Source organism: Lygodium microphyllum, chromosome 10 (genome assembly GCF_053477565.2).
Source record: "Lygodium microphyllum isolate KBCC chromosome 10, Lygodium_microphyllum_v1.1.10, whole genome shotgun sequence".
NCBI lineage: Eukaryota > Viridiplantae > Streptophyta > Polypodiopsida > Schizaeales > Lygodiaceae > Lygodium > Lygodium microphyllum.
In genome coordinates this window covers 19,097,991-19,119,514 of record NC_141144.1, presented here as the reverse complement: position 1 = coordinate 19,119,514, position 21,524 = coordinate 19,097,991, and the positions used below count along the sequence as shown (strand labels likewise).

At 41.6% G+C, this 21,524-nt stretch overlaps 1 protein-coding gene across 1 annotated transcript; it reads left to right on the top strand.

Annotated features, from left to right (window-relative positions):
- Window positions 1-10,953: 10,953 nt before the first annotated feature.
- Window positions 10,954-20,340, top strand: LOC148029765 (UDP-glucose 4-epimerase GEPI48-like). Its single transcript, XM_087686088.1, has 9 exons — window positions 10,954-12,090; window positions 12,179-12,228; window positions 12,442-12,577; window positions 12,740-12,841; window positions 12,919-13,146; window positions 18,917-18,998; window positions 19,366-19,448; window positions 19,543-19,634; window positions 19,717-20,340. Exons 1-9 carry the CDS (start codon window positions 11,788-11,790, stop codon window positions 19,817-19,819), a joined length of 1,179 nt encoding a protein of 392 aa, XP_087542214.1. The 5' UTR covers window positions 10,954-11,787; the 3' UTR covers window positions 19,820-20,340.
- Window positions 20,341-21,524: the final 1,184 nt, after the last annotated feature.

Here is a 21,524-nt window from a genome sequence, read left to right as displayed (position 1 = left end):
CGTGGAGCCTGTTGTAACCTTTGAGGATGACTTGATACCCTAGGAAGATATACTTGAGGTAATAAGTCTTGTGTAATATTTCCGCAACGAAATATTAACAACCCTAGAGCCCGCACAAAAGCAACCTGAAGTAATCTCCCGCAACAAAGAAACACTGGCCTAAGTACTCCATCCTCGTGCATTTACAATACCATTCCCGTGTGGTGCATATGAAACCATGGCTTGAAACTACAAGCCATCGTAGGAACTCCCCTTCAAGGGACAAAAAAGATAATGAATTAATTGCAAATTTTTTTAAACTCCCTCCCCTTCAACCGTTGCATGGCGGGGAGAGGGAGTATGTGTGGAGCTTGAGTTGTGAGGGGCATGGGGAGGAGGGTATGCACCCTGCCACTTGTGTGGCCACCCCCCCACCTTCCTCTCATATAAACCCCCCCTCCCAAGCTTGGTGGGGGGGATTGATCGTGCTGCCCGCCGTCATGAGGAGCTGCCCACTGCCAGTTTGCTGCCGCCGTCGTTCTGGCCACGCCGCCAGGCTGCCGCCGCCCCCGTCGTCTTCATCATCATCATCATCGTTATCTTCACCATTGTCATCCTCACCATCATCACTCCCTCACACATCATCTCCTTGTTTCTAGAAGCTTGAGAAGCTTCTATTGAAGCTTCTCTAAATAGAAGCTTCTCTAGGCTAAGTTCACCCGCATCCCTCAGGGTTTTTAATTTGTGTTTCCCAAGGCCTATTTCCTATGCCGCGAGGGAGATCTTGGACTAAAGGCAATTTCAGAAATCGAAAAAGGGGACCAAGGGAGATTTTGCTAAGTCGAGATTTACTTCGTTAATGGCTCCCAAGCAAAAGTCGAGAGGAGCACACATGGGAGCTTCCACCCAAAGTACGAGTGGACAACGCCTTGATAATGAATGCCCAGGTTTTGAAAAAAGTCCCGCATGGAAAAGACGCATAAAGCATGTTTTAATTCACGTAGGGAAGCTTAAATGCATTGTAAAATTTTATGTACTCGTTCAATCTACAAAGTTTAGTTGCATGACGAATACTTGCATTTGCTTGCATTTCCATGGTCAAGGGTAGTTGCGTTTTTTTGAATGTATGAGCATAAGTTAAAAGATGAATTTGTGCAAGGCGTCCTTGTTGCATCACGCAAAGGACAGGGCATATAATACATAATGCACTTATGTAATAATTTCCTAGTTGTGACTCATGTATAAGATGATCGTAGACGGCCATTAAATGATGTCCGAGTAGTTGCAATACATGGAAAGGACTTATATACTTTGCAAAATCGCATGCGATGATAGATAAATTCTAGGTTGGGTTAAGTGCTAAAGGAAGGATTAAATCTATGATGGATTCATGGCATCTGATCATGAAAGAATGATACACCCATGCATGGAGTTCCTTTATCAAAGTTTGAATTTGGGAAAGGATGCATCCTCATTAAAATACTAAAAGCTTGAATTCAATGCATAAAACGTAGGGTTTATAAGAATAGCTCTGAATGTCAATTAATATCGCATAGGGCAAGGAAAAGAAAGATCACTATAGATCCTATAGTTGCATAAAGGCAAAAAGGTCTATGGTCTTGAAATTGCATATTTGCATGGAATGATACATCTCATACATCTTGCGGTTACTTACATCTTTAGGGAAAGTATTTGCATCTCTAAGGGAAAGATCACCTCTAATCGTAAGACAATTAGATCAATTAGGTAAATCGCATGTAATTGTGTAACTCACATGGGATTCATAAAGGTGTGAATAGTTAGCGTACGACAAATACCTCAATGTGCTGGGTTAGGTTAAGTTATGTTAAAATTCTGCCTAGTATCGCACTTAGGATGCCGATCTAATATTTCCGATCTCAAAAGTCTTACCCACATTCTCGAAATGTCAGGACTATCTAATCACCCATGCAAGAATGATCTAGGGTTCTCACCCTAAGGATTAGTTGACCAAATGCTAGGTCTCCACAAGGAATTTAGGGACCCTAGGGCCAAAACGTTTATCGGCCTAGTAGGGTTAGGGTTTTGGATTGGGTCAATAGGACTCCCAAGCCCTACATCTTGATCAAAGGTATTCTTGATCAAGGAATACCGAGTGATGAGAAAAATAATCCCACAAGTTAGGTGCTTACACCTATCTCGGGCAACAAGTTGTAACGTCATATGCTTTTGTGTCTAAATCACAAAATAGTATTGCTACTCCTTAGACCAAGTCTGGCAAGTTCTAATTACAAGTCTAATTTCCTAGAAGTTGAGTAGACATCCTGCTACAACACTCTTCCTTAGGACTGATTTGCCAAGCTAGGGTAGTAATGAATTGCCAAGAAAGTAATTGACCAACCAAGTTAGGGCGATGAGGTTGCCCAGGATTCATTGTCTATAATATAAGGAAACCTAAAGTAGTGACAAATTGGGTCAACAGGGTATAAACCCTAACTCAAGGAAAAAGGGTAAGCAAGCAACTCAGCTTACGAAACCCTTGGGATCTTGCCAAGTCATGATTGATCAAGGATCGAATGTTAGAAGCATTTGGGAAGAAGGAATCACACCTTAGCAGTTGGCCATACAAACAACCACTGGAATGCTCGTGATTGTACATTTAGATGCATTGTTTGTACTTCTTTGCTCAAGGAACTAGTTCAGGAAAAACAACTAATGCTTCAGGTTAAAAGGAGAGGGAGAGGCAGTTTCAATTACCTCCGACTGTCTGCCTGACCCTATCCAAGGGAGTTGTTAGCCATGCCAAGTATGTGGACTGAACCCACCACGAGAGGTCTCTCCGTGGGTGCTACTTGGAGCAGGAGGATGCTTGGGTGCTAGGGGAGGCTCTGGCCATAAATTCCTTGCCTTCGGATCCTGCACAAGAGGCCGACGTGACTCGAGATGGGATCTCGAGGCCCGCATACTAGTCAATGGGCAAAACTTGGAATAGCGATCCCTGAGGATTGCTGGAATAGCCTTCGGGCAGGTTTATTTGATATATTCCAAAGACTGATAAATAAAGATCAAATGTTGAAAAAGGAACTTGCTTGACATTATTTTTCTGTGTCGGTGCTTAAGTTACGTGAAGGAACCATTGATTAATTTGGTTAATTAAGGAAGCTGTTTTTGCTTGTCAAACTAAATGTGGTAGGTAATTAGATAACTAAAGAAACCTGAGGAAAGTGCGGTGGACGTGACTCTGGGTCCGTCCTACGGAAGGGTGGTCCCGGTTGGCCAGGAACTTTTCTCAAAGGAACTGACAGCGAGGTAACAATGACCTAGAAACTATAGAGCTAGAGTCCCGATTTATGTTGTTTTAGGAAACGGAATGGGACTATGCCTTACGGGCAGAGAGGTCGAGCTTCGCATCCCTCTTGTTTCCCATTCTCCTTGAACCAAGTGCAGTATAAATCCGCTTCGACCTTGATGTTTCTGCGTTAAGTAGTTCGACGCTAGCTACCTCCTAGGAACTTGACTATTAGGAAAACCCTAATTCAGGTCGGTTCTAAGTGGGAATGGCCAGGTGCTTCCGCTTCGTGGCAGACTCGGGGAGACCTAGATTGCAAACCCCGTGACATTCCTTGTGAATGTTGAGCAGCGCTTTCTAGACTCTCTTCCCAATGGGCTGCTAAGATGTGTCCTACAAGTGGACAGGGGAACACGTTATATCTTGTACTTAGAATAAATCCTATTGCATTCTATAAGTTGTGACAAGTTGTCATTTTAAGAATTTAAGTAATCAGGATAGCGTAGCGGAAGCGTGGTGGGCCCATAACCCATAGGCTATAAGCCCCAATTACATTTGTCTTCCCCAGTTTCTCTCGAGATGAGGACATCTCGATTCCTCTAAGGGGGAGAGGATGTAACGTCTCCTTTTTCTTTCCTCCACCCTCCCTAAATTTTTTAAATTTTTTTCCCTCTCTCTCCCCCCCAACAGTACGTCGGGGAGAAAGAGAGAGGGAGTGAGTTAGGAAGGGGAGGTGCATGCCGCCCAGGTAGCAGCGTACCACTGCGCCCCCCTATAAAGGCTGCACCCCTCCTCCCTGTCTGCAAAATCTCCCCCCCCCCCCTCGTTACTGCCGAAGCCCCCCTCCCCTCCGTTGCAGCGCAGCAGCCCGCTCTCCAGCCTGACGTACCCAGTAGTCCCCCTCCCCTTGCGGCCATGTGACTAACAGAACACCCCCCCTTGATCACCAGCCCGCTGGGGCTCCATAAGGAGAGAAGAGGGAGAAGAGAAGAGAGAGAGAAGAAGAGGAAGAGGAGAGGGAAAGAAGAGAGGGAAGGAGAGGAAGAGGAGAGAGAGAGAGAGAAGAAGAAGGGAAGGAGAAGAGGGAGAAGAGGAGGAGAAGAGAAGGAAGAGAAGGGAAGAAGAGGGAGAGAAGGAGAAGGAGAAGGAGAGAAGGGGAATAAGAAGGGAGAGAAGAGAGAGAAGAGGAGGAGAAGAGAAGGAAAAGAAGGGAAGGAGAAGAAAAGAAGGGGAAGAGAAGAGGGAGGAAAGAGAGAAGAGGGAGAGAAGAGAGAGAAGAGGGAAGGAGAAGAAGAGGAAGGGGAAGAAGAGCGAAGAGAGAGAAGAGGGAGAGAAGAAGGGAAGAAGAAGAAAAGAAGGGGAAGAGAAGAGGGAGGAAAGAGAGAAGAGGGAGAGAAGAGAGAGAAGAGGGAAGAGGGAAGAGGGAGAAGAGTTAGTAAGAGGAGATGAAGAGAGGGAGAGAGAGAGAGAGAGAAAGTAGGAGAATAAGTGGAGAAAGAAGAGAAGGAGAGAGAGTGAAAGAGTAGGAGATTAAGTGAAAAGAAGAAGAAGAGAGGGAGGGAGAAAGAAAGAAGCGAGAGTCGGTAACTGCAAGGAGCCACGCCCAAACCACTCTCTTGGACCTGTCACAAGGTCCACACTGCCCAATCCCCGCGAGGCGAATGGCTCTCAAGAAGAAAGTCGCGGGAAACGTAGGCATCCAAGCCACTGGTAATGCTAGAGGGATGAGCGGAACGACCAACGCAGCACACACTAATCAAGCCCAGGTTTACACACATGAAATGATAGGTTTTTTTCAATATTTCACATAAAATAATAGGCTTCCACCGTACATGAACGGTTATGTAGGATTCATGGTTTGCGCCCGTGATTACAATAAACACATGAAATGATAGCTCCCATTTTTAGCATGCAAATGCACAAATGCATGGAATTTTAGGCTTTCATGTACTTAAGCCACACAAATACATGCATATTAGGATTAAAAAGTCATCGACTAAATGTGAAGGGAGTTAAGGATCGTAGATTGTGTCAGTTTATTAAACGATCCTTGTGCACGGAAGATGAGTTTGATGGCAAAATTCTGCATAGCATCGCACTAAGAGAGGATGGAAAGAATGTATGACAAGTCTTGCAATATATTTAATGTGTTTTAAAGATTATCAAGTATGTTAAAAGACGTGCAAGAAATCGAGGATTCACAACTTGGAACCCTAGGATAAAACCCAAGGGGAAGAGAGATTCAAAAGAAGTTGAGTGATTAAACACACGTGCTTGTGAGTTGTTTTTAATGATCTTGTCTTAGATTATTGGAAGTGGATACCCTCCTAGTTTAAGCTAGGCTAGTAAGCTGACTGTAAATGGAATGTTGATCAAGGCTTATGCTTGGTTGTTTTGAAAAGGATATTTCTAAGTGAATTGGCTGGTTGCCTTGGTAAGAGGAGATCCTACTAAGGACAAGTGGTTTATAAGCAAAGTGATTGCTTGATGTAGAAAATGATATTTTCTTGATTGGAAATGAAAGGGATGTTTTCCCTAGAAATTGTTACTATGCTGGTTGCTTCAGTTGTGGTTGATTTCCTAAAGGAATAATTAAGGAAGGATGGCGCTAGCTACCCCCCGCGAACCGCCAAACCCTAACCAAGGGGGTTGTGAATCAGCACCGAGATTGTGGACCGAACCCGCCGCGAGAGGTCTCTCCGTGGAAATCACTTGGTGTAGGAGGGCGCTTGGGTGCCAGTGGGGGCTCTGGCCGTAAATCCCAATGCCTCCGGGCCCTACACAAGTGTTCTACGTGACTCGAGATGGGATCTCGAGGCCTTGATACTAGTTACAAGGTGGAATCTTGGAAGGATAAACCTTCGGGTCTTATTGCCGGAAGACGGAATGATTTTTTTGCGGAGGCAGAAAGGAGCACTTAATTCTCCTGTATGGGTAGGAGACACACATTAATCCAAATATAAGTTAAGAGAGTGTTTGATCTTGTTTTAACCTGTCTTCATATCTGTGGCCTAAATTACGTAAAGGAACCTGTGACTAACGGGTTAATTAAGGAAGCTGCTTTTATGTGTCAAGCATAACGTGGTAGGTAATTAGATAACTAAAACAACCCTCGAGGGAAGCGTGGTGGATGTGACCAATGGGTCTATCCTACGGAAGAGTGGTCTCGGTTAGCCGAGAGCTTTCCTCAAAGGAGATGTTAACAGGAAATGTTAGGAAAAAGTCGGTCTATGACCTTAGACAATGTTGATTAGGAACCCGGAATTCAGGTCGATCCTAGTGGGAATGGCCGGATTAGTTCCATTGCGGGCAAGTCTCGAAAGACCCTAGTTGGCAAACCCCGTGTCGTTCCTTGGGAGTGCCGGGCGGCATCTTCTGGATATATCTCTCGATGGACTGCTAAGACGTGTCCCGCGATTTGAGGAGCGGGCATGTTACACTACGATGCCATGTCTTCCACATATTACCATAATTATTGAGCTTGTACAACCCTCTACATAATGAATCACATATAATAATTGTATCAACACATAAGAGATCGTGAACTGCATATTTGTCATCAACAAACTTCACAATCAAGCCAATCTTAGCAAGTGCAAAATTTTACATCAAATTCTTATTGATCTCTCATAAAGCATTTGTAAGTGTGAAAGTATTGCCATTAACAATAATCAACCTAGTTTTACTGACTCCTTTAAAGTGATACAAGGAGGTATTAGAACATGTTATAGTAATGCATTTATGGGTAGACTCAAGCAAAGTAAACAGATTGCATTGAGAAGTAACATTATGCACCAAATGCCCACTTTGTGTATTGCACAACATTTGCAGATTCTAATTTAGAAGAGCCATATGCGATGATCATACTTACCTCTTTCTTCTTAGCCTCTTTCAAATGCAATTTAGGCCAACAATCCTTAATAGCATGATCTTTTGCCTTACAATACCTCCAATCGATTTTATTCCCATTTCTCTTCTCACCATTATTAGCATTCTTTGTTCGAACAACATTGGTAGATTTCTACTGGCTAGTAGAAAATGTAGCTTTTTGTTCACTTTTTTGACTAGGCACAAAAGCTTGATTTTGCAACGTGCATAATGGACCTATTTGTCGAGATTGTTCCTACAACAAGACAAAAACTAACTCATCAAATGACAAAGCATTCATATTGCATTTCATCATCAAACAAAGAGTAGATGCAAAACTTTGGTAAGTGAATTATGTGACAAAATCTCATACGTAATAATCAACAACTCCTTAAGATCTTTGATCTTTGTAAAAAAATTGTCCATAGAGTCATCTTTATCCATATGTGCACTCTCTAATTATTTATGCAAGCAAGCAACATAGGCCTCATTTCTTCCTTGACACAAATGTGAAAGTATATCCCAAGTATCTTTAGCTCTCTTACATGAGCGAATGTGTTGAATCATCATATGTTTAGCAGATAATGAAATAGTAGATAATGCAATCAAGTCATGAGTATTTGCATCTTTGCCATCTCGATGAATTTGCTCAGGAGCACATGGTGGTGGTGCTCTAGCATTAACTAGAGTAGAACTAGAACCTTTAACATCTCTACATCACATGTTTTTGCTATACTAGCAACTTCCAAAACACCACTAGGATATACTTGAAATCCATGCACAATGTTCAAAAACCCTTTTGTAACCAATGCACTACACATCATAATTACCCACGATGGATAGTTAGTTCCATCCAACTTGTTCTCGGTAAAAAAACACGTGGAAATATATCATTGTAAATGCTAGCCATAGCCATTAATTACATGTGATGCAAATGTTGTGGTATAGCAAAAAATGTGCACAAAACCAACTTATGCCATGAAGCACAACACAAAGAAGACTCTAAGGGCTCTTACCTATAGAAATTCTCATAAAAAATTTGCACATAAAAGGATGAAATAACATGTACATATTAGCAATACTATAAACATAGGTTGAAATGAGCTAGAATCTTATTTGAATCGGAGAAAATCAAGCAGAGGGTGTTGATGACTTTGCCCAAGAGGCCGAAGCTCACTTTGATACCAATTGTTGGATTTAGGATTGTAGGAATGTACGCACACGATAAGAAGAAGCATAAGAGAGCATAATAAAAAGTGTATTGAGAGGTATCAATAGAGAAGATTTACAAGATTAAGTATGTACTAAAGTAAATGAGTACATATATAAGACCAGCGAAAAAAAAACCTCCTAGAGAGGAAAAAAGAGTCTCGACATTCCTAAGTGTGTTCACACACATCACTATCGAGATATAATAACATTTTCATTGAGATATATACTATATTAATCTTTTCAAATGCATCAACTTCATGGTGGTATAAGCACAAGGTTGCTACAAGGTAATGTGACACTTTTTATAGCCCACCAAATAACACAAATACAATAGTACTATGAGCACTCAAGCAAACCAATACACCAACTTTGGGTAGAACAAGGAGTTCGTTATGCTAAATGATGTTGATAAAGAGCTCAATGATAGCCTAACAAGCATGCTTGAAGAGTTGCATGCACCTTCTAATGTGGCCAACAATACACATGAGCATTAGACACAACATTTGTATGGCACTCTACATCTCATCCCTTTAATATGGCAAGAGCTATTACTACTAGTTGAATTAACTTTATTCTATATGTGCACCTCTTAAGAAGTTTCCAAGGCTACTCTTGGGGTTATTTGCACTATCTACAAGACTTATTTCCGTGCTAAGACACCACAACAACTTCAATGTATTTCATATTCTTTTCATTGTAATGAACACAAAAGTTTTCACCTCTCCTTTACTAAAGGTATGCCATGTTGAAATTTCAACTTGTTTCAATTATGGATTTTCGTTGACAGAGCAGCTTGGTAGCAAAGTGTGATGATTAAGTGGTAAATGTTTAGGAAGACCACATTCACACAGAGTTATTATGAGCACAACACATTACTTTGAGAAAAATATCATGAATCAAAAAGTCATAAAGGGAAAAATGTTGCCATTGAAGGTTCAAATAAGCAATAAGCAACTTTGTCTCGAGCTTTTAAAAAGGCATGTTAAGCACCAATGGTATCATGGTTTGTGTGTAAAACCATGTGCTACCCTCAACCATTTCATCCATGTAGTCAACTTTCAAGTGCCACATGATGAAACTTAAAGTCCTCCTTTCTAAAAAACAATGGATGCAAACCTAAATATTATTTGTGGAGTCTCTATATACAAGGCAAAATAAAGTTAAATGGCATTCCTCTCATGTCATTTGGCTAGTCAAATGTTCTTATTGACCTAGGGGCATTATGTGGCCAAAAAAGGTACTTCTTCCCAATGGACCTAGGGCCATTTGAAATATGTTCAAAAAGAGTACTTCTTCCAAACACAACAAATGTGAGTGTGATATACCCACCCCCCAAGAGAATGTAAAATGGTAAACCATGCAAGTGATGGAATTTAACAAGAGCATCATATGCCTATCATTCAATAAATAAGTTAGCTATCTAAGAATATGCCATCTCTCAAATGCTTGTATTGCTCTTTGTAACATATCTCCTCCTTGCTATATTGTCCAACATGCTAGGGTATCAACATCAACTAATCTAATATACTAGAACTATTTGAGCTCACCCTCAATGATTTTACAAAGCAGACATATGTCCTATAGATGGGACAATCAACAACCATGATGAACATGGCTAAGATTTCAAGCTTTGCTATAACTGATTAAAAGGACAATGAAACCAATTAATGATAAACAAGTGGAATATTTGTAGGTTTTACACAATTAACAAAGAAGACTTTTACTTCCACCATGTATAGATTTCAATTTACAAAAATTGGGACTTTGCACCAACTTTGCATCGGTTATTGATGCTTGATTTTGACACCAATCCCAAACTTCTGAAGCTCCTTGATACTTGAGCCTTTGTAATGCCAACTTTCTATTATACTCAAGGCTATTGAAATATAGGTTTAACATTGAAGTTGAGACAAGTCAAACTACTTTGGGGTTCTAAAAACAATTGGTGGTTGCTTAAACATCAAGGTTCATAGGAGCTGGCAAGGATCTGGAGTTATGGGAGGTGTCAGTTTCTACAAGAACAAAACTTACCGAGGAGGTGGGGAAGTGTGAAAAGCTTGCGGGGGGGGGGGGGGGGAGGAAAGTCAAGAATGGTGATTGGGGAAAAGAAAAGAAAAAAGAAAAGAGAGTGTGTGTGGGCATGTGTAGGTTTTGTGTATGTTGTAGAGACGTGGGTTGGGAGCACAAGTGCAAAGAAAGTGTTATGATAATAAATAAATAAATAAATGACAAGCTAGCTGAATAACCGTTCTTTTAAAAGGTCTTGGTAATTAAAGTTCTGGAAGAATAGCAAGCAGCAAGGTTTCGTTTAATTTCAAAGGCTTATTATAATTTTAGGGGGTTTAATATAAAGGTTCTCCTTTAGCGTTGGAAGGGGGAGCCATCGAGGCAAGGTCTATTGGGAGAACTGCCGATAACGAGATCTGAGATGCCACGTCGGAAAAAAGGTGGAGCAAAAGGAGGGGAAATCCACGTCGCGATGCGTACCGCCTTTTGATTTGAGCGTGGGCGTTTTTCTTTGGCATTTTTAAAAATGGGGTTAATGGGGGGTTTTTAAAAAAGGGCAAAATAATCAAATAAAATAAAAAGTACGGGCCCCGGGGAAAGAAGGCAAGGCTTACTGGCCAGGCTTGCTTCGCTCTCAACGACCGCGGTGCCATTCGTCGACCAGGGAAAGAAGAAGAAGAAGAAGAAGACAGGAGGAGGACGAGGAGGGAGAAGAAGAAAGCTCGAAAAGGGCAGCCCCTCTCGCTTGCTCCTGCATCACGCGGAGGTAAGACGCCTTCCTTCATTGCTTGCCATCGCCATTTCCTGATCTCTTGCTTCCTTCTTCCTTCGTCTCCTCCGTTTCTTGGCCCTGCTTGTGACTCTATCTAAGCCGGAGATCAGCATCCGCGCCGAATAAGAATGCCTGCACGGAGAAACAGTTGAAAGTAACTTCTGTCCCATTTCCTTCCATTTTGCCCCTTGCTTGTCTTCGAAGAAGCCACGAACAATAAAAGGAGGCCTCACAGGACGGGATGAGCATCAAACGAGGGGAAATCCAGTGAAAAAGGAAGATACAAAATTACGACCTGTTCCCTTCCCGGCTTCTTCTTCTTCTTCTTCTGCGAAGTAAGAAGCCGGGATACACAGAATGGAGACAGGAGGAGAAAAATGGGCTTTGCTCTCATTCTGTTATCAGAATTATCAGAAAACTCCATTTTAAGCTGCCTTTTCCTCTTCACGGCTCGATTCATTAGCCGTCTTGTGATAACTCCCCTGGGTGCTCCTCCCCGCAACTTTTGTTCTGCACATGAATACCTGATCCATCCCCCACAGGCTGCAATTCTTACCCTAGTCTTTTTCCTCTCACACTTCTGTGCACTTCCTGGATGTCGCCTTAGCTGGCCTGCATTCTGACAATATTGCTTCGACTTCTACATTTCATTGGGATTACAAGTGGTCGTCTTGGTACCATTATGAACCACGCCATTCATGAAATGGCAAATGGCTCAGGTGCACATCACCATTCAAAGTTTGTTCTTGGCTCTGGGGGTGCTGCTCATCAGAAGCCTGGACAGAACACGGGATGTGCTGGCCAGCTGAAGACCATTCTTGTCACTGGAGGTGCAGGCTACATAGGTAGCCATACTGCACTACAGCTTCTAAAAGAAGGCTACAAGGTTGTGGTAATTGACAACCTCAACAATTCTTCAGAGGAGTCGCTTCACAGAATTGCAGATCTAGCAGGGCAAAATGGTCGTAACCTTTTCTTTTACAAGGTACATCGAATGAAACTTGGACGGTTTCTTACTCACATAAAGACAACCAGCTTTTATATTTGCTTAATTGGAGAATGACGTTTTGCAGGCTGACCTGAGGAACAATGAATCACTGGAGAAGGTGTTTTCTATGGCCAAGTAATAATCTCTCTACATTGGACACACAAGATTCTTGTGGTCCCTTATGAGCAGATTTGTTATCCTTGAAAAAGATATTGTTATTACTTAACTCTCATAGCTGTGATGAAATATCTTTCAAATTACTCTGCTCATGTGAAAGATAACAGTAGAGGGTGGATTGTTGACATTTATACACTCCCAGGTCTTACTGCAATATTTGCATTGGTGCAGGTTCGATGCTGTTATTCATTTTGCAGGGCTGAAAGCTGTGGGTGAGAGTGTGGCTAAGCCCTTGTATTATTATGACAACAACCTTACAGGCACGCTCAACTTGCTGGAAGTCATGAGTCAGCATGGCTGTAAGAAGGCAAGGTTCCTTTGCATTGCTATTGTACTCTTTCTAGGCAATTAGCTATTAAATACTATCTATGGGATACTCATAAATATCATTAGCAGAGTTCATCATTTTTCCGCGGATGGCAATTGCCTTACTTCCACAAAAATCTGATAAGTTTTAAGACTCTTGCAGCTTGTATTTTCATCATCTGCTACAGTCTATGGTCAACCAAAGACAGTTCCATGTACAGAGGAGTCACCATTGTCAGCTACAAATCCTTATGGTCGAACCAAGGTACTCATGTGAAATAAAACTACAGTTTCCTGATCTGGCTCTTTTCCCAAGCTAAGTGGCAATCCATTCTTTTGCAGCTGTTTGTTGAGGATATAGCGCGGGATGTGCAAAAAGCAGATCCAGAATGGAGGATTATTCTTTTACGCTACTTTAACCCAGTTGGAGCTCACCCCAGTGGATTGATTGGTGAAGATCCTCGAGGCATTCCAAATAATCTTATGCCGTTTGTGCAACAAGTGGCAGTTGGCAGGCGCAGTGAACTGACTGTGTTTGGAAATGATTATCCCACAAAAGATGGTACTGGGGTAAGCTATACTATTGCTAACAATTGCTAATAATCAAAACCTTCATGATTTTATATTGAGCATGCTGAAATGTCAACTGATGGATACATGCACAGTTGTAGGTGATGTGTTGGTAAGTATCTTTCCTTCAAAGTTTTAAAGAACTTGTCTTGTAGGAAAGAAGTGCACAGTCAGGCCCTGGGGGTTACCGGCATCACCCGAATGTCATAGGTCTTTTTGAAATGTTAAAAGATGTTGGGAGAGAGGCTGCTAGCTGCCAAAGGCTTTCTCAACAGGTTGTTTTAATAGTGGCAAAACAGTCTTGTATGTCAAGAGTGGGCAAAAGGGTGCATGGATCACGGACTGGAGCTGCACGATGCCATATGTGGTAGATGTGTAAACCATCATCTCCACTCTCTCTGTCATTGAAGGCAGTGTGGTTTTCTTTGCCATAGGAGAAATGATTATTCGAGATTTTCTACGTGGACCTCAAAAAATGGAAGGATGGCTAAAGGTTTACATCAATTATTTACATGTGATTGGGATAGCTGATACTTGCACTATACATGCAAAGTATTTGCACTAGTGATACGGCAGCTTCAGACTGTGAATGTCTGAACAGTTTCACAACCAATCGGTCAAGCCAATTGATAAGGATGAACTGTTACTGTGGCTCCATCCTTTTGAGAGTCATTCTACTTGCGACTTCACTTGACAAGTAAATGTTGGCAACTCAATACCATGCACTGAACAGGAGGCACTTTCATAGTTTGAATAATTAAGCATGCCACATTTTCCATTCTCAGGCTCCCTATCTTTTGTTAGTCCAACCATGTTGTCAGCTTCTCTCCTTCCAACACAGCGATCCTCATCACATATGACATCTCTCAGCTATCATATTGCTTGTCTTTAGCTTTAGGCAATTTTATTCTTACCAGTCCTTGGTTTAAGTACACTCATGTAAGTCTGATTAGAATTTGTAGAAGTCCATTAGACTGGATGTGCTTGACAGATCTAGAATTTGCACTGTGTAACTGACTGTGCCTGGAAACACAGGAGATAGGACTGATGTCACTTATTTGGTAAATATTCAGTCTGATGCTTTAGGCTGAGATCATTCCTAGATGTACTCATGCACATGTGTCTTCTTGGATCAGATCAGTAAGTTCACATCAGCCAGCATGTGTCCTTTCAAGTCTCTTTGCAGGTTTCATGACCCTTGCCAAGTGTACAATGGGTATAGTTGGTGCATTACAATTCTAGTAGGATCAGGTCTGGTCTCCAACAGATCAAACCCAGCATGTAGCAGATCAGTCAAGGCTCAAAGGCAAGAGATGATAATGCGGATCTTCAGATTGTCACAATTATCCTAGGCAAGGCATCTCCATAGGTAGTGCTCCTATATCTTCATCTTCAACTGGCGCTCGTGACATATCCTATCCTCCCTTGCCTCTAGAGAATTACTACATCTCAACTTGGTGCAGGTATAAACATGCATCCCACATGAAATGCACATCCGTGGATCCTAATTTGAGGTCTCATAATATAGCAGAGAAAGAACTTGTATCCTTTTTAATTGATTTGTATAGTCAATTACTTAGCGAATTTGTGTCTTTTGTAATTAAGAGATCTCTTGAAAGGTGCCTTAGAGAGGATAATGCCTTGGAGTGTGGGTGTTAGTGGTGTACATTTCATGGGTGCTAGGCTCTTAATTAGACTTTCTCTTGGGCACCTCTATGGGGAGCTGGATAGCCCATTTAGGGCTAGCTCATTTGTCTTGGGTATAGAGTCTATATATATTTCACTCAATTCTTGTTACATCGGATCACATCCACTTCAAGAGAGGGAGTTTGGAGGTACTGCTGGTCACCACACATGCAATTCACTTGTGCGGTTTGAATGGTACATCTCTTGTATTCTGCTAAGGATTCCATTGCCTGTTCATTCATTGTTTGAGTCCCTCTATTCTGTCTTTCATTGTTTCATTGTTTGAGAGTCAAGGATCTTACATCTTGCTCGTCGATGGTTTCAGATTGTGATATATTTTACGTTTTTGTTGACCTAATTACATGTACGCTTTTGTGTTTTGTGTTTTGTATTTTGCATTTTCAACTATAGAGGGGGTCTATTGTGTTGGTTGTTGTGACTACTCCTACACTTCAGTTTTGCTTCCAATCTCTGTCTTTTCTATTGCTTGTGTATGTGAATTGTGTTGTGAATTTGGAACTCTTGCTTGTTTGGGCTGGTTGACTATGAGTACCCTAGGTATCTCTTACTCTCTCTTTTTTCTTAGTGATCATCTTTTTTAGGGACTTTTCTATGTGAGTGGCATGAGATTTCTTCACCGTGGCCGAACCTTGATATTCTAAGGCTTTCTTTTAGAGCTTGGAGGATGCTTGGTCTTTGGTTTGCAATTGCAAGCTTGGTCTTTGGTTTGGAATTGCAAGTTCCTAGCCTTTTACTCTGACTATGTTTCAAGACTTGCGATTCATTATGCATCTTTGGTGCTCTTAGAGTTGTCTTTGGAGGTTGGTGGTTACTAGCATGCTTCATCGATTTCTCTTGGTGGCTGCTTTTCGGTGGCTTTATATTGTGTAGATGAGATGGTGTCATTCTTCTACTGTGGTGATCTTGCTGCTTGATTGATAGTGGTTACTAATGCAGAGAGGGTTATTATATTCTTTGGTAGCAATGGCTAGTTTTGTTTGGCTATGGGCAGATGGATGCTCCTTTGACTCTTGACTCCTTGGACCAACTCAAATGGTGGTTCTGTGTCAGACGTGAAAATTGACTTCTCCTATGGTGTATGGATGGGTTGGACCAACATGTGGTGGATGTGCTTATGTGAGTTCTGGCATTCCCTGATCTCCTCTACCACGATGCCTATTATCCTCCATTGCTTGACTTGGCATGAAACATGGATATCCCTATCCTATAGTAGGGGAGTGATGCTCCTCACATATCATGGGGCTAGAGAGAGATGATTGTGAGGGAGTGGTTGTCGAGTATGTTCCTGCCTACTATAGATTGTCCTCACATATCATGGGGCTAGAGAGAGATGATTGTGAGGGAGTGGTTGTCGAGTATGGTCCTGCCTACTATAGATTGTATGATGCAGTGGATCCTCAAGAAGGTTTTCTACATGCATTGACATAGTTTGGTGATTTAAATCTTGGAGTTGCCTTGACTTTTTGGTCCATGATGGGAGATTTAGAAAGTGAGTGGTGTTTGGCTCCTAGTTTGTTCCCATAGGTAGGGACACTTTGGTAGTCTAGTTGAAGGCAAGTAATACATGGTTATGATGTACTTCCATCAGACATTAATGAAAGACATAGAGATTCAACTATTTTCACTTTCTATGATCGAGATTTTGAGTATAATCAACATTGACTTAGTGCTTCTTCTTTAGATGTCTTCTAGATTGGGAGTTGCGACTTGGAGTCTTGGAATCATTGCTGTGGTATGGTCACATATACTATATGTACTAGGGGCTGTGTGTTCTCCATCATTGCATACATTTTATTGTTAGTGACCATCATGATCTAAGAGAGTGTTGAAAGAAGCTCATTAGCTTCTAGAAAACAAAGCCACAACAAAGAAAGAAGCCAATCCAAAAGCCCATCTACTTCTAGGAGGCAAAGTGGATCACATAAAAGGACCCATTCTACTTCAAGACAAAGAAGGAGATCACAACAAAGTCTTTCCTCTTCCTTATAGTCATCACAATCCTTGTTCCACTATCTAACCAAGAGAAACTCTAGGTTCTTAGTTATGCTTGGTACATGCAGTACATCAACCAAGCACTTTGTTTTACCATCTTGCATACTGAAGGGAACATTTCCAATGTGAGTACTGGGATGGGTTATATCATCCCGTGTCTCAAGATAGCCTGGAGACTTTGGACTGCACATCTCTCTAAACCACTCTCCATGAGAAGTCGTGTGGTTAGAGGCATGTGAATCTACATACCATACATTATTCTTAGATGAATAAGCGATTGTACTATTCATAAAATGGTGCATGACAAAGAGCTGTTCAGCAGTTGTCAAACCTTATTTGACCCTTTCCTAATTTGCATTTTGATTGTTGGTGGTATTTCAATCTAATTTACACTCTTAAGGCAGGTTCATGTGTGTTGGTGGTTGTGCCTAAAGTCACCACATTCACTTCACTTCTTGTTGCTTGCTTCATTTTGAACTGCTATTTTTTGCTTGAACATTGAACATGTGATTGTGTATCTATTAACCATAAGTGGTGCAGGTATTCTCTCAAAACCCTTATCTTCTCTTCTTTTCATCAATCAATGGCTCCTTGATGCTGTAACTTCGATGACAAGCTTAAAGGCCCTAATTGCTAACTTAGAGTGTGGTGATGGAAGCTTAGTTTATGCAAAAGCAAATTTCGTATATTGTTTTACACTCTACGTCTCATCCCTAACGATCCTTTTCTCTTCCATCCAATTGTGACAAAGAAAACTTTGAGGAAGCCATCCTTAATTGCATACTTGGTGCCTCAGTATTTCGAAGGAAGTTCTTCTGGCCATTACCTCCTGTGGCACATCTCTGAAAGTATGGTCAAATCTCCAACTCATGTACGAGGCTCCATTGACCATGTGGGCTCTTACCCTCTACAGCCAGTTGTAGATTATCTTGTTTGAGTCTACTGATGTTGTAAAGGAGGCCATGTTGATGTACAACTCTACAACTATGAAGAGATGCTGATCTTGTCAGCTTTTTACATCATGGGTTATGCAATGGAATTATGGGCACTTAAATGGCCAGCTAGGTGTGCATTTTAGCCAATATGAGCAACTCATCTCTCTCGATGGGTGGGGCTGCTTTAGACTGACTGACTTGCCACTGTAGGTGCCTTCAGAGTGGCCGATTTGCTGCCATTTTGGCCATCTTTTGCCTTTATAGTACTCCTCCTCCTAGATATCATCTATAGCACATGTGCATCCTGTTGGAGAGAGGGAGATTGGGGGACACTCTGGTGGTCATCTACTCCCTATGTGATTTGTACTCATTGTGCCCATGCTTTGATATATGGGTTCCATGGCCTGTTATCTCATTCTCTGAGTTCATGTATTTGTGCTTTCTTGTTCAGTTCTTTCCGTATTCAGTAGTCGCTTTCTTTTGCTCCCACTGCCTCTCAGTTTCACAGATCTTCCTTCTTTTGTACTTTCCAATTTTTAAGTAACTGGTTTGTTTGGTGCATCATAACTTTGTGTGTGTCAGGGTTTGTGCATTTCTACATCTTTACATGGTCTACAAGAGTGAGCTGTACTTTCCCCACTCTCAAGTTGATCATAACTGAGCTCAATCTTTATAGACTTGGATTGAAGAGTAACTTCAGGAAAAAGTGGGGTGGGGGTGTTTTGCGTGTCTTCAGCTCCCTCAGCTTGTCTTTAACTGTGTGTGTTCATGACTGTAGTTTTCTAAAAATTCAGTTTCAAGTATTTGGTCTTTCCACTTTATTGAAATGTCGAGTCTTGGAAATAAGCAAATTTTATAGCTGTTAAGCATACTACGTTGTACAGGGTGCTCACGTAACGATGCAATCTTGGAAAGCTGGATAAAGAGAAAGAGCTTGTAGTTCAACTAATACGGGTGTCAGAGCTTGTGGCACTGACTTGATTTTATTTGTGGCTATGGTTGTCAAAATAGTTCAACTAAATGTCATGTGGTTGCATGTTTCTTAAACTCTAGTGAGAAGCAGGTGTTTTTTCCATCATCTGCCATTTTTTAGTTGAAATTTTCCGAATTGCTCTGACATATGCCAGTTCTGGCAGGTACGTGATTATATTCATGTCATGGACTTAGCCTTTGGTCATGTTGCAGCTCTCCAAAAACTTTATACTGCAAGTGACATTGGTAAGTCTTTTGCCTGGTGTTTTATCATTTAAATTGGAGCTAAACGGAACTCTTTTTGCAAGGCTGTAAACTTTGCGAACCAAACTGGTGTGATGCTTTAAAATCATGGTTTTGCTGGATCCAAAGTGTTTGTCAAGCTATTAATGGGAGGGGAAGGGAAGCACATTACTTAAGTATGCATTTTGCAGATATATTAATTTAATGGCACTGAGAACCATCCTACTTCAAGTTTTAAACGTCTGCTTTGATGGCACTTTTGGAATGGAAGTAAAACATTAGGCTTGCATTCATCACTCTCAATGCATTTGTTCAAGCATCCAAGAATAAGAAGCTGTGTTTAACTATTTCTTTTTTATTTATTGTGCAGGTTGTACAGCATACAATCTAGGTACAGGACGAGGGACATCTGTTCTGGAGATGGTTACTGCCTTTGAGAAGGCCTGTGGAAAGGTAACTGAAAGCTTGTCTGGCTTCGTAAGGCACCCAACTGTGAATTAGAGAGCCGACGACTTCAAAAACTAAACTGCTGCTTGCTTGCTAGCAGAAGATAGCTCTTCGCTTTGCAGATCGACGACCAGGGGATTGTTGTGAAATCTATGCCTCTACCGAGAAAGCTGAAAGAGAGCTCCAATGGAAGTAAGCTTACTTGGCGTTGTGTTTGATTCTTTTGCTCTGGGTCATCATATTTTAGTTAATGGTTTGCATTTTATTCTGGTAGAGCTCGATACGGGATAGATGAGATGTGCAGAGATCAGTGGAACTGGGCGAGCAAAAATCCATGGGGCTATAGGGCTCCAGAAACAGTTGCTAAGGACTTATGAGAGAGACGTATAGAGAGAGTCAGACCATACATCTGGACTTCAATTTTGTGTGGAATGGCTGGAGTACGATCAGGTGAAAAAGAGTCCATGGAGAGCAAAGCGCAAAATTGTGGCAAAAAATGCAAGCCTCTCGAGATTGAATGTACAAATCCTTCCATTGAGGGTTCGGTTTATTAACTCCAGTGTCGGCCAGATCAGACATAAGCAATCAGGTTTGCTATTCACGTTTCCACCACATAGGAGCGCCTGTGTTGCTCATATTTGATCAGGTCGGCTCTTCATTTTTTCATTCTTGTAAATGCTTTAGTTGGTGAGCAAATACATAGGTACGCTGCCATGGAAAATTGTTTCCATTTCACCTCTATTTTTCCGTTCTTACCAGCTTATAAGAATGAAAGGCAAGAGTAAGAATTCATTAGCCCCCAGATAGATGCCTGTCAACCACCCACCATTCATTTCAATTTATTGAACACCTTGATGAAGTGTTTCTGAATAGACTCCTTATGTTAATTTTAGACATAGTATCGGTGTCTATATATTGTTGTTCTTGTTACGTGGTAGGAAACATTGGCTCCCAATTCGGTATATCCATTTTTATGGACGGAAATGATGCATTTATAAAGAGCAAATACACGTAACAATTCGACGGAAGTTCACTCGCATAGTGAACACATAATCAGCAAATCCAGGAAAATGCAGCCATTCATGCTATTATGCAGGAATTGTAAAGGCCATGAACGATTCCCCCATTTCTCACTTTAACAGCCTTGTCCAATGGGCAATGATGAGGAGCATAATGGAGCATGAAATATCATCGCTAGGTGCTCTGTTGTGGAGAATGAGAATTCGACAATAATTAGTCAACTGCTCTGCTAATTCCTGGTTTGTGCTATCCAGGTTCCTCTTTCTTTCTCGGTCTTGAAGTAAAGTGCCTGTACATGTAAGGTACGAGCTTAGTGCCCTGCATTTTGAACAAGGACTCCGTGGGCAGAGCAAGCTAAGATACGGCCTCCTATGATCAGTATGCCCAGCAAAAGCAGATACGTGTTTTAAGACATCAACAGAGTAATGTAGGAGATGATAATCCATGGACGGATGGTCTCTCGTGCAGAACGAGCCATCCCTCTCATTAGTTTCAGTCTTTTGACTCTGAAGATGCGCTCTATCGTTTGTATGATTTACCGCTCCTTAAGTGAAGATAATTGCGCGCGACGCAGTGGGAATGTGCTTATTTTTGCGAGTCGTAAACAGTCTTGGCTTTGGAACCTGTGCCGAGGGCATGCAACAACAAAAGTGAAAATACCCACCCTTACAAGCAAGCTAAGAGCCATCTTCCCCTTACAAGCATGTTCTTCATGATGGTCGAATTTGAGTAGTGTGCACAATACCCTATCCTTTTGTGCAGATCGTATTATACTTGAGCCAAGTTCTGAATAACTTTGGAGTCCCTTTCGTACTATTTTGTTCTTGTAGGTGCAGTTCGGAGGGCGGGCATCCCAAAGTGTAGTTAGAGATGCTTGAGGGCCGGCATTCCAAACTCGCAGATAGAGCTAAGAAACCCTACTAGTTAGTAGTTAGTAATCCTTTGGCGAGAAATCGCAATGAAGTTACACTCTTTGGTAAAGCCACATCAATTGGCATCAGATTGGTATAGGGTTGACTCTTTTATCTTGTTGGAACACCCACAAGTGATGTTGATGAATTA

Bases quoted from the DNA above. Each gene is read 5' to 3' on its own strand.
- LOC148029765 (XM_087686088.1), top strand. From the start codon at position 11,788: ATGAACCACGCCATTCATGAAATGGCAAATGGCTCAGGTGCACATCAC. The intron at 12,578-12,739 runs GCAAGGTTCCTT...AGACTCTTGCAG, and splicing joins GTCAGCATGGCTGTAAGAAG to CTTGTATTTTCATCATCTGC. The intron at 19,449-19,542 runs GTAACTGAAAGC...GCTTGCTAGCAG, and splicing joins TTGAGAAGGCCTGTGGAAAG to AAGATAGCTCTTCGCTTTGC.